At 37.6% G+C, this 13,817-nt stretch overlaps 2 protein-coding genes across 2 annotated transcripts; one reads left to right on the forward strand and one right to left on the reverse strand.

The window, feature by feature from the left end:
• The first annotated feature begins 253 nt into the window (after positions 1 to 253).
• On the forward strand, positions 254 to 8,581 carry LOC135629449 (GDP-mannose transporter GONST3-like). The gene is made up of 4 exons (XM_065136815.1): positions 254 to 500; positions 903 to 1,046; positions 1,130 to 1,187; positions 7,252 to 8,581. The coding sequence occupies exon 4, from the start codon at positions 7,252 to 7,254 to the stop codon at positions 8,386 to 8,388; it is 1,137 nt and encodes a 378-aa protein (XP_064992887.1). The 5' UTR covers positions 254 to 500; positions 903 to 1,046; positions 1,130 to 1,187; the 3' UTR covers positions 8,389 to 8,581.
• A 114-nt stretch (positions 8,582 to 8,695) lies between these two features.
• Positions 8,696 to 12,676, reverse strand: LOC135629450 (protein SPIRAL1-like 3). Its single transcript, XM_065136816.1, has 3 exons — positions 12,520 to 12,676; positions 10,403 to 10,654; positions 8,696 to 8,982 (listed from the first exon to the last, which is right to left on the reverse strand). The coding sequence occupies exons 2-3, from the start codon at positions 10,619 to 10,621 to the stop codon at positions 8,902 to 8,904; spliced, it is 300 nt and encodes a 99-aa protein (XP_064992888.1). The 5' UTR covers positions 10,622 to 10,654; positions 12,520 to 12,676; the 3' UTR covers positions 8,696 to 8,901.
• Between the last annotated feature and the right edge of the window lie 1,141 nt (positions 12,677 to 13,817).

Genomic DNA, 13,817 nt, shown 5'->3' on the forward strand with positions numbered 1-13,817 from the left:
TTTTTCTTTCAAAGTAAGTGACCAAAAAGGGATTTAGTCTCAATATATTTCTACCAATAATAAGAATGTCGGCTAAGTTAGCTAATATAAGTGTTATTTTAATTAATAAAATAAATAAATAAATAGAATAGTATCTAATTAGCTACTTTTTGGGGGTGTTCACAGTAGAGAAAGACTCGATGAATCATTTGCATGGGAGTCGAAAAGTCGTAGGCTGAGTTGGAGAAGGAAAAGAACAAACACGAGGAAAAGACGCATGTCTTGGAGGTGAGAGAGTCGAGCACGCCGGCCCTCGGCGTTAATTGGCGGGCTGCTTAGAGTTAACCTTCCACTGCGTCTGCGGACGGTTGACTTTTAAGAGCCCATTCCTCTAAACTCTGCAGCGCAGCCGAGTCTCCCAAGCTCCCGGTCCGCGAAGCCGGTGGATCCCCTGCTGCCAGACGCAGATTCCTCCCGCAGCTTCTGATTCAAAGACCCTGGTTTTCCTTTGATTCATCACGGTCAAATTCCACTCCTTTCTTCGCTTTTTCGTCTGTTAATATCTTCAAGAATCAGTGCAAGTTTCGATTTTTATTTTGTTGTTTTTCGCTTCCCTTGCCGTTGTGGGCAAATTAGATCTGTCGATTTGAATGCAGTGTAGTGGTTTTGGTTTTACTTGTTATGCCCAATATATTTTTGATGTAATATGCCAGGAAAGATTTGAACTTTCTCCTGCGGTTTCTTGGTTTCCAAGGGAGATCAGAGGATGGGGACGACAGAACAAGGCCACTTTCTTAGCCAATAACACCATACCATTTCGAAAACATTCAGCTCGCTTTCTCTGAGCTGTCTTTTCCAGAAGCAAAATGATGTACTACTGACTGCAAGAAAACATTGACATACACTCGGTGCACATTTTGCAGGTCGTCATGTGGATGATTCCCAATTTATGAGTACTTCGCTGGGTCTTGTAATTTTGAAGCCGGCACTTAAAAGATCTGTTCTTCGGACGATTTACCTGTGCGAAGTGGAAAGTGGATGCCCCGAGAGGAAGGAAGAATATACAGGTGTTCATATTTGATCAGATCTGCTGATACCATTTTTGAGGAAGGCCATGCTGGTTGACTTAATGTTCCTCTGCCCTGTGTAGGATGTGCTTCTGCTAAGCTTCTCAGGAAACTAGAATCGTGAAGAAAGGAACTTTCAAGGTATGACTGGATCGCTCTGAATTAGTTTTGTTTTCTGAAACCTTAGCTTCATCTTGAAGTTTTACCTTTCATCTCCTGCTACCATTTTTTGCAGTTGTTTTACTACTATTATTATGGATGTTTACTAGTGATAGATAGCCTGTGATATTATATATATATATATATATATATATATATATATATATATATATATATATATATATAAGGGCATCTTGGCAACTATTTATTAGCTGATAAATAACCTGCACAATTGGAATGCATTTCTAATTGTGGTGGCCGTGAAGCAACCATCTCTTAACTTGCTTTTGATTTGCTTTCCATTTCATTGCTCTTTATTGGCTTCTAGTCTCTAGTTTTGGACAGATTAGTGAAAACCTTTAAGTGGCCGGCTGGAAGATTTTTTTTTTTTTCGCTTGTCAGAACCATTTCTTTGACATTCATACACTAGGAAGAAAAATAGCTTCAAGGTTCGGTGTTTGGTGCAGAAAGTAAGTTAACTATATAAGGACAACCGCAGGGTAACATGGGACCTTATGTTCCAGTTTTTTTTTGAAGTAAAATTATATTAGCTAAACCATAGAATTACAAGGAGAGCTCTGTAGATCAAATCATAAAAAAATGACCAACTGAGAGGTCCACTCTCATTTATCATATGTTTCTAGCCAATTAGTAGTCTTAGTCTTTTCTAGGGAGACATAAAAAAAGAATCAAAACACCTAAGGATATGTCAGATATCTTTAACCAAATTTTTTATCACCCAAGGGGTGAGAACAGTCTTGCATAAATATCTGTGTTCGACTCCACATGAATCATGTTGACTTGATCCCAAGTAATGATTTGCAAATTATCCTTGATAGCAGTCACCTCATAATTAGAGGATACTCCCCTTTTTAACATACCTGCATTGAGCAAAAAGAGATTTGCTCATATTATTTTTTTAAATAAACCCTACTCCTCCATTATCCGTATCCATAATAGAATGATCGTAATTAAGTTTCACCCATCTTGTTTGAGACATACTTCAAGATATTTGCCTTTGAACTTGCCCTTACTTATTCCCATCATAGTGTTTTGTCATATCATGAGTTAGCACCATTGCAATGACCTTATAGATCATATCATGCACAATGTAAACTTATACTTAAAAACAAACTCATTCCTAACCCTCCTCCACAACCCAATATCAATGAGAGCTCCAAAAAGCAACCCAAGACCTCCCCGCATATGCACACCTTATTAATCCACTCACCCTCATGTCATGCAAGAAAAGAATCGAAAAACACATTAGTGCAAAGAAGTAATAAAAATAATAATGAGAAATCGACTCAAGCTCCAAATGATAACAAAGACAACTCAGTATAGCATGCACCCAGCTAGCCTACCTAGTCTGTCGGTCATAAGAAGAAGGCGATATAGAATTTTTCAATAAAATATCCATACCCTAAGTAGAGTGGTAACTTCCATAATCTACACCATCGGTCCTCATGCAGCACAAAATCACCCCTCTAGCAATGCATATATCAATAAGCAAACTTATATGAAATAAAACTTTTTTTTGTCAAGTTTCTAGAGCAAAAAAACATCATGTGGCACAAGAGCATGATACAATTGACATATTTCCTTGGATAGGGTATACCTAAATAGGAACTCCAACTTATACAAATTCAACGAGTCATTCTGAAACAAATATGAAACTATACATAGGTGTTCTAACTTAATAACATTACAAAATGTGGGCTTCAAAGAAATCAACCAATCTAAAACCCAAGGATCCGAAAAAGCTCCAATTATGAAACATTATACACAAACATAGAAAAATCATCATATAATATTTCAAAAGCAGTGAAAATAATCTCCAACTCTAACTATCTACAAGAGAAATGCAAGTTCCAATGATCAACACAACTATACTCAACCTTAACAACCTCAACCCATGAATCCTCACCCCTTATTAAGCCTTAACAACCTTAACAACCTCAACCTTAACAAGCTCTCAAAATTGTTCAAATATTATAAAATACTCATCCCTTGTTAAGCAAATTTCATAAGGTGAAGGTCCTCAATGCCTAAGACCCCCTCATTCTTAGGAAAAGTGACGATCTCCCGAAGAAGGAGATGTAAGCCACGAGAGTTCTCACCATTTCCCTTAAAAAATTTTCTAACAAATTTTATAACCCTATTAAGCATAACATTCGACATCCAATAGACACGTAAGAAATAAAGAGGAACTGAGTTCAACACATAATTAATTAGAACCATGCAACTAGCTTACGATAAATAAAGTCCATTGCTAACTCTCAATCCTATCAATAATAGGTTGCACCAAACTAGAAAGTTCAAATTTATTAATTCTTCTAAGAGAAATAGAAGGAGTACCAAATACTTAGAAGGAAAAGACCTTGCTTACAAACATCCCTCCTAACACCTCCATGGGTACTATTCAGGAAGAAAACATCATATTTAAAAATATCATTCCTTTAATTAGTAAGTTTCTCATAAAGGTGAAAAATAATTTTTATAGTACCACACAATGTTTGTTAGCCCTAAAGCAAAGAAGGTTATCATCCACATACATGAGGTGATAAATTTTAAATTTTCTTTTAAAATTAAAGAGAGTGATGATAAGTTTATTATCATAAGTATCATTAAACATGAAAGTAAGGATCTCGACAACCAAAATACAATGATAAGATGACATCGAATTATGTCTAATCTCATGCTTACCCCTAAAGAAGGTTAATAACTGGTTATTAATAATATATGCAAAAGAAAGAGAAGGGATATATGTGGATATCCGATTCATAAACTGATTTAAAAATTAGCTATATTCAACATCATAATGATAACATCCCATGAAAGATGCCTTCTCAAGATCTAATTTAGTCATAACAAGTCATGACCTATCCTTAGAGTTATACATAGAGTGGGTCACCTCCTTGACCACCAAGATATTATTATAGATAGATCTATCTAAAATAAAAGTGTATCATTCTTTAGAAGTAAAAGAGTCCGCACAAGATTTTGAGTTTGTTAGCAACGACTTTAGAAAGAATGCAATAGTTCATATTGTAAAGAGATATAGGTTGAAAGTCATCTCCTTATGATTGTTGATATTCGAAATAAAAATAATAAAGTTTTTAGTCCAATCAAAGGAAAGCACAACATGGTCAAAGAAATCCTAGAAGGCCTACATCATGGAATCAAAGATAATATCCGAATCTATAAAACTCCATAGTAAAACTATCAAGTTTAGGATTTTTCCTCAAACCCAAAAAAATTGATTATCTCCCAAATTTCATTATGATTATCGAATTATAGAACTAGAGATACTAAAGAAATACCCCAATGAAGAAAGATCGAGGTATAGTGATATAGGGGTGAGTAGTGTGGCATGTGGTAAGCAAAAATAAAGGGTGTAGTGAGAGATGATGATGTGAAAGAGATTGGGAAAGATAAGTGATAGCAATCAGGATGTTAACTCATCTTCCCAACCATAACTTGATTAACTATTTGAATAGCTTGAGTAATGATTTAATAAATCTAGACAAGCAAGTGTAAAATAACTAAGTAAATGACATAAGAGGGTTAGAAGGCTCACTTCAGGTGGAAGAGTTGGAAATGAAGTATACCAAGAGCTAGTCCTAAACAAGATACAATCAAAGAACTAGATTAATCCTATTCTCCAAGTTAATACATTACTTAAGCTTTAAGGCAATGAATATTTCTTCTATAAATAACCCATAACATAGCTGAAAAGGATCTAATATTCTTAGTCCTAGATGATAAAATGATGGTTGAGTGGATGATGTAGTAGAAGATGTTGTGCGTAGGGTGATGGTTATTGATGGAGGCTACATTGACGGTGATTGATGGCTGATGTTGACGGTGATTGATGGCTGATGTTGTGACTCCTTTTGGTAGTGGTGTTGCATCTATGATAGTGATGGTGTTGTTATGATGGTTAAAGACAAAGGAGAAGGGTGATAGAGAGAACGAGGGAAAGAGGAAGAAGATAGAGTAGGGCCTCTTATCCATATGGAATCTCTCCTCACTTACACATCTCACCTAAGGTTTTTGGTGGCTACAAGCTCTCAGTTCTTCAATTCTTCAATTCTTCAATTCTTCATTCATTAACTCCAAAATATAGGGTTTACAATGCTTTTATAAGGATAGATATTTCTTGAATGAGTATCATATGTCTGTCTTCTGGAAGAGAAGTGTGTCGGGATCCATATAATGGAGATAGATGTTCATTGTTACATGAATGTCACATACTCCTTTCTAAACTTATTTGGCAGGTAAGAGATTCTATTATATGTAGTCGTATAGGTAGAATGTGTGCAATATGGGATGTAAGGATAATGTTGAGATTTTAAGGTGTTTAGGTAGGATGTAGGTGGTATTTTTGGCTAAAATATTTGAGGATGGTTCTTAACTTACTGAGTTGAATTTTGGCATATTTGGAAATGTCTAGGTATGAAAAATAAATAAAATAATATTAAATAAAGATTAAAAAATATTGAAAGTAAATGATGATGCAAGGAAGTAAAATAAATAGTATAAGAAGCAAAAAAATAATTGGGCCAATTTGTTTTGATACCAATATGATATGATATAGGGGTGAGTGGTGTGGTGTGCTATGAGCAAAACTAAAAGGTGTAGTGAGAGATGATGATGTCAAATAGATTGAAAAAGATAAGTGGTAGCGTAAGGATGCTAACTCATCTTTTCAACTATGACTTGATTAATTTTTTGATTAACTTGACCAATGATTTAATGAATTAGACAAGTAAGTATAAAATAACTAAGTAAAGAAAGTAAGAGAGGTTAGAAAGTTCACTTTAGATGGAAGGACCGAAAATGAAGTATGCCTAAGAGTTAGTCCTAGACAAGATACAATCAAGGGGTTGGGTTAATCTTATTCTCGTATTAATATATCACGTAAGCCTTGAGGGTAAGGAACATTCATCTTGCAAACAATCCTTAACATAATTGAAAATGATCTAATGCCCTTAGTCCTAGATGGTGAAGCGATGGTTGAGTGGATGATGTGGTAGAAGAGGTGACAGATATGGTAGTGGTTATCGATGAGGACTACGTTAACGATCGATAGTTTATAGTGTAGCTGCTTTTGATAGTGGTGTTGTTAACATGATGGTTATGGTCCTTTTATGATGGTTGAAGACGAAAAAGAAGTGTGATGGGGAGAAGGTTTAATATCAAATTAGTCTCATATCGGAAGTATGTAAAACTAAGATTGATTTTAACTTAAATATTTTATTTAGTGATTTGAGTCAAATAAAATTGATGGGTTAGTTAGCTTATAATGTTTCAATCGTGACAAAAAGAACCCATAAAAACCCATATAGATCAAGCGATTCTAAAATCCACATATCATTTATCCTTTCTTGCACAATAGCGTGAAGGCACAGAGTACGAGAGAAGAAAAGCATCGGAACGCAGATTATCTGGGTAATTTTCAATAGGTGTCCAGAGATGCATGACTTTATTTCCTTATTTCTTTTACACGAGGAGATATAACTAATAAACTATATGAATATGTCTCTATTTAACTTGATATTTGATCAACTCAAAACTCATACTGAAAATTTATTTCGTCCGTAACATACATAATAATGATGGATGTGAAAGTCCTGTGTGTACTGGAAATTCACTTTGTTGAGTTAGCCTACTACACAAGTTGCTTCGAGGTTTATTATTATATACATTATGGCGTTCTATTTTTCCTATAGGAAGAGATAATGAAAAAAAAAATCTTATAAACTCATGCATTTTTTTTGTAGATAGTACAAAATCTTCGCCAATAGTTCCACGGTATGTAGTTGCCTTCCAAGCCATTCTAACCTGCACCTTCGTATGGATGCAGATTCATATTTGTCACTGAATAAAGAACATATCAGATAATAATAAGATTAGCATTGACGTGTTTCAAATGGACAGTCCAGATTCTATGATGCTGAGGCCATGAATGTGATTGCCAGTGCATAATATATATATTATGACAGGAAATTTACTATCATGATCTCTCGATCGTTTTCTGCAGATGAGTAATGATAGTGAGGCTCCGAAGAACAATGCCTCCGGCAGTGACAACAATTTGGATTCAACTTCGAGATCTGTTTTTACCTGGAATGACACCGTCAAAATCTTAGCACATCAAGCATCAGTGTACGGAGTAGCTGCTGGTTACTGCATCTCTGCATCCCTGCTCTCCATCATCAACAAGTGGGCGGTCATGGAGTTCCCATACCCGGGCGCCTTAACAGCCCTGCAGTACCTCACCAGCGTCCTCGGCGTCCTGCTCTGCGGCTGGCTGAAGCTTGTGGAGCACGACTCCCTCAACCTCAAGACCATGTGGAAGTTCCTCCCCGCTGCCTTCATGTTCTACGTCTCCATATTCACCAACAGCGAGCTCCTCCTCCATGCCAACGTCGACACCTTCATCGTCTTCCGCTCCGTCGTCCCCATATTCGTGGCCGTCGGGGAGACCCTCTTCCTCGAGCAGCCATGGCCGTCGCTCAAGACGTGGGCTTCCCTGGCCACCATCTTCGGGGGCAGCGTCCTCTACGTGCTCACGGACTACCAGTTCACCGTGACCGCCTACGCCTGGGCCGCCGCCTACCTCGTCAGCATGTCCATCGACTTCGTCTACATCAAGCACGTCGTCATGACCATCGGCCTCAACACCTGGGGGCTGGTGCTGTACAACAACCTGGAGGCGCTGCTGCTGTTCCCGCTGGAGCTGCTGGTGATGGGCGAGCTGAACCAGATGAAGAGCGCCGTCTCCGACGGGACGAACCGGTTCTCCATCGGCGTGGTGCTGCCGGTGGCGTTGTCGTGCTTGTTCGGCCTGTCCATATCCTTCTTCGGGTTCTCCTGCCGGAGGGCGATCTCCGCAACGGGATTCACGGTGCTTGGCATAGTGAACAAGCTGCTGACGGTGGTGATCAACCTGATGATCTGGGACAAGCATTCCACCTTCGTCGGAACCGTTGGCCTCCTCATCTGCATGCTCGGAGGCGTCCTCTACCAGCAGTCCACCACCAAGCCGAAGAAAGCAGAAACCGAGGGCAAGGCCGCGGTCACCGATGACGAGGAGCAGCAGCGGCTGCTGGAACTGCAGGCTACTGCCGAGAAGGATTCAGCCGCCAAGCATGCTATGGCAGTGAACCCAAAATGATGGGATGATTCATGTTTAATCCTGCCAGGACAGGGACACAGTTGCTGAGAACTCAATTCATTTCCATACCACGAAAAGAAGTAGAGGTTTGAGAACAAAGCCAGTGTCACATCACAATGGCATTACTGGCCCATAAATTGATACATTGGTTCCGGAATTTGCTAACTAGTTAGATTTACCTTTTGTTCGTGTAGCTTTCTGTGCCTCTAAACCACCCCCTCGGCTACCATTCAAAAAGCAAGCAATCAAAGAAGCCAGGCAGCAATAAAGTTCAAAAAGAAAAACACCAGCCATAATAACATGAGAATTGAATCTCAAGTAAAAATTCACTTTTAAAGGGAAAAGAAAAAGCAATCACAACTAGATGTTTCTTGTCTCATCACCCTGACACTTTCTTATACATTTGGATGCAAAGTTGTACATGCTTAAAGAGTCTTTACCACATACATATTTGCAAACAAGGTTCCACTAGAACAGCCACATGCATAGGAGTTACAGGATCCAGGAAGAGCATCAATTACCCCCATTGCCAAACAGGTAACCCAGGGAAGAACCACCACCGGGAGCAGCATGCACCTTGGTCGAAGGTCGATCCTGTATAATTAAAATTTCACGATTAGTTCTGCAAGGACAAAGAACAAGTAGCACAAAACAATACCACTTTTAACTGGTCACAAGAGAGAAACAAGTTGGTATATATATATATATATAATCCCATTAGTGGGTTCAGATCATACCAACTATCATATCACCAAAAATAATTTATGTATTACATTTTACAAAACTAAGAGTCTCAATAAATTTTTTGTATACCTTTTGGAATATGATGAAATCATATATCATTTAAAATCCACAACAATCATTAGATATTTTCATATAAATTCAGATAATATAAATAGAAAATGCTTATAAAACAACAAATGACTATATAATCATGTGCTTTTCTAAACCATATATATATATATATATATATATATATATATATATATATATATATATATATATATATATATTATGGTATGAGCTGTCTTACAGCTTTAGGACGAGTAGTCACTTGTTACAAGGAACTTATATGGACAAGGAAAGCTTTTCACCAGCTTTTTGCCCAGTGGTAATCACGGATTGGACATGTTCCTATTGCCATCACCTTGTTCGTGACTTGCTGGCCTTTGATACTTCAACAAGACATCATAACAAAAGCACAAACTATAGAAGCAGAGTAGGAAAAAATTGATGGATTAAGATAAACACTATTTACATGCCTAAACTCGAATGCAGGATACACTTATTAAGAATCTCATATGCTAACAATTATTAAAGACTTCAATCTTGTGAATGCATAACAAGACCTCTCTCTTGCTAACAATATATTACATCCAGAAGCATATAACATCTGCATACCAGTCAGTGCATATGCTTCACCAGACATGATCAACTACATGCCATTCATGCTGGCACTGCATGTTCTCCTGCTGTAACAGAACAAAACTAGTCTTTTATTCCAAAAGACAATCATAAAGAGTGTCATCGCTACCTTCGAAGCAATTCTATCATAAGAATGTATCAGATAGAAGTAAATCTAGTGCAACAAGTCCTGAAGGCATGAGAATCAGCACAGCCTAATGATTTACATATTCAACTTAACAATCAAACATTTTTTTATTAATTCTACCTAAGGTCAACAAATGCCTACATAGATGGAGAAGAATTCAGGATGAGAAAATTGCAAGAGTTATTTTAATGATCATGCAAGTCCACTTAGAGTCAATAATAAGTACATTCTTCTGAAGCAGAAATGAAGAGTTCAATTCTGTGAAGGAAGCAATGCTGAATTGAGAGAAAGAAGTGGGTCCTTTTTATTTTAAATAATTTGATAGTCATACTTATATCTAAACAGCTAACAGATAAGGATGTGCACAACAATTTCAGATGCAGATGCAAAAAATATTTTGGTAAAACAATGAACCATTAATATATATGCTTTTTATAAGGAGTTGAGCCAGTGATATCATACTGTGATGAAATTGCCACAGTTCTGTCCATCCGCTCGGTAGCAGTTTTTAGCTTGACTGCTTTGGATACCTGCTGGAATCTCTTTGTTAATAGGAGGTGGAGGAGGAGCTGGCTTTTGAACTGGTGCAGCATCATCAGAAGCAGATTTGGGAGCCTCACCGCCACCAAATAAGTAGCCCAAAGAACTCTGACCCCCTCCACTGCTCACTCCACGTCCCATCTTTTGCTTTTACAGTATATAAGATTCAACAATCTGCAAAATAAAAGCCACAAGTGCCTATATTAACTGGGATATTCATAACAGAAACTTCCTGGAAACCAGATCTTTGGAGGTGAAGTACTTGTTCAGATTCCTAGCCGATGACCCAACTTTTAAACTCATTTAATGATCAAAGCAGTAAATGGCATATCTTTTCTGGATAACATTGCAAGGGCTGACATAGTGAACATATTCAAACTGCGATAACCTTAACTATGCTCCAAACTTTTGACTTTTTAATTTAGATAGTATACCAAACTCTTGAATATCAGAGGCATCTACATGTCATTGCGACACAAATAAGCAAATTGAAATCGCAGATAAGACACTAATAATACAATTCAATCTACATCCATACTGTTTTCCACCTTCACATCGGTTCTCAACATTTATGCATGTCAATTAAAGCTGTCTTTCAATCAAAGAAAGGGGTTTATCTTCTGGACAATCAAAATTTCTCTGTCATGTTAAGGGCTGAGCCTTATTCATTGCAACGTCTCCATTTTACACCAATGGCAAAATGATGAGTATCTTTCCTAAGAGTCTTGTTTGGATTTGCCAAATAATAAAAGCATATTCCTTAGTCAAATATTCACATAGCTCACAATATAGCATGCGTAACATAAGCTTTTAGATGCAGAACTGAAGAGATACTGACACTAAATGTTTAAGCGCACAATACTAGATTATCATGTAGTCATACAAGAGAAGTACAAATGTCAATATAAATTAATAATATTCTTCAGAGAATGTTCTTCTATAAAATTAATCAGCCTACATTTCATCACTGTACTACTGTTGAATTCTAAATTTAGGATATTACCTAGAACCCGTTCAAAGGCATATCTTTCTTATCAAGATCGACTTTCACCAGGTTTTCGTCTTCTGCTATTCATCCATTCCAGTAATCACAAAAGACATTCTGCCTACTGTTTGTGTTTTGTTGTTGGTGACACGTCTACAATGATGGTGCAGATCAGTTTTTCCTCCTAAGCTGGCATGGGCCCTAATTTTGTGCACAAGGGAACCTGTGCACATAAACAAGGGTTTGCGTCTAACTGGAAATGAAAACTATTATGGACCTGTGGAACCCATGACTGGTAACAACAGTAAAAGGTTAATCGAGTTGAAGCAACACATGATTGTTAGAGAACCTACAACTTCTAAAAGTATTCACAAACAAAGAACCATATGATCATTGACACCAACTCCTCTCGAGTATTCTCCAATGCCAACAGCTCTCCTCCTCAGAAAACCACTAAGAATTCATGTAAGAGATCACAAAACTCTCCATGATTCAGAATATGACTACTCCATTGGCATCATAGTGTAAAATATTATGTGATCTTGAGGGCTTTTGTGTAAAATGCCATCTCGCCCTCAGTATATCAAGTTCAGAATGCTAAAGATGGACTAAATTAACGAGACTAAGCATTATACAACCAGATATAAACTAGCAGTGATGCCTCCGGCACCATAAGTCACAAATGAAACCTGGAACGAAGTTCCATCCAATTACTGCACCCTGTTTGGCTTCTACCTCAGATCCATCACCCACTAAGTTCTTTCATCACATCAATGCGGTAAAAAAATGATTTTGAAGAGAAAGAGGAATTATCCGGCCAAATATGATATCAGATCACATCACGACAGACGAAACCCGAGATATACCACCGAAGAAAGGCCGATTAAAACCAGATCACGAAGAGAGAGACGATTAATAACAAAACAACCCGAAGCCACAAAAGCGTCGATCGATCCATAGGGTATTCAAAGAATCATTCGAATGCAATAGAAAGGCACAGGGCGAGGGAGATCTAAGCGATCGCGGAGCAACCATGGGGGTTAGGGATTCATACCTCTCGGACTTCGGGGGATAGGATCGGAGGCTCAGAGAGAGAGAGAGAGAGAGAAGAGAGAGAGAGCGAGAACGGTGAACTGTGAAGGGGAAGGAGAGGGAGAGGGAGAGCGAGAGTACTGGAAATTTATAGCTCAAAAAAGAAAGAGAAAATGGAAAGGGAAGAGACGACGACAGATACGTGATACTCCGACTTGAGTCACGAGATATACGCCACGTCGTTCATATCGCGACAAAAGTTGTCATCTGTGGAGAAAGAATGAGATATTGATGCTTTAATTTGTTCGTGGGTTAAGTCGGGACTCGATTGCCCGGTGGTCGTGTCGCGCAAGCCTCGGTTGGTGAGGGTGCGTCTGGACCAAGTCAAAAGTGGGACCAACGGAGACACCCGTTCTATCATTTCTGGCGGGGACCCACCATGTGGCCAACACACATGAAGTGGGTCGAGTGCGTCACTGCAAGAGTCGAGCATACTCTTACTCATATTCTTATTCAAAAATATAATGCAAGGATTAAATGTTCCAAATTGTTAGGTTTGCTTTGGCTTGAAAATAATGGACAGAATAAATCGATTTTAAATGACCATTTAAATGAGAAAAATTGGATTTTAAGTGGCCTAATGAGTCCAATTAATTAAGTTTATCAAATTATAGGTCGAACCCAATATTATATCTTTAGCAATATAGAATTACTTCGTAGTCAATTGTCTGATACTAAAAGAGTAAAATATTACATCTAAAAAGCAAGAGATGCATCACATTTTCTTCTCTCCATCTGCGATCGGTACCATTCATTGATCAGTTTGTAGGAATGCAGTGGTTGAGTGGATCCCATGCACCCCAACTTGGAGAATCATGGAGAGCATTACCAAAGTGGAGAATAAAGATAAAGATGGATTGATGCCATAGTTTGTCATGACCTCCATTTCAATATTGAGAGAGGTTTGCCATCATGTTATGATGTGAAAATAATCTCAACATGAACTTATCCATGACAAGGGATACAAATAACAGCTAGTGTTGACTTTTAAGGTTGTAGTCATGTATTCTGAACTTTTAATATTTTCCATCATAAAAATGTTATAGTACATTCAGTGAATGAAGACTGAAATGTCCATTCACAAGAGCGAATAAAATAATGTGCATCCTCTCTATCAGTCATTGACTTGTGGAGGGTATTTTTATGACACTTTTATTTTAATATATAATATGTAATATTGAATTGGTTTATAGGGATAAATTATTGTTCTAGTATTAATTCATAACTTGAATTGAAAATTTTGGATATATAATTTTTGTA

The sequence above is a fragment of the Musa acuminata genome, chromosome BXJ3-1 (assembly GCF_036884655.1).
Source record: "Musa acuminata AAA Group cultivar baxijiao chromosome BXJ3-1, Cavendish_Baxijiao_AAA, whole genome shotgun sequence".
In the NCBI taxonomy this organism is placed as follows: domain Eukaryota; kingdom Viridiplantae; phylum Streptophyta; class Magnoliopsida; order Zingiberales; family Musaceae; genus Musa; species Musa acuminata.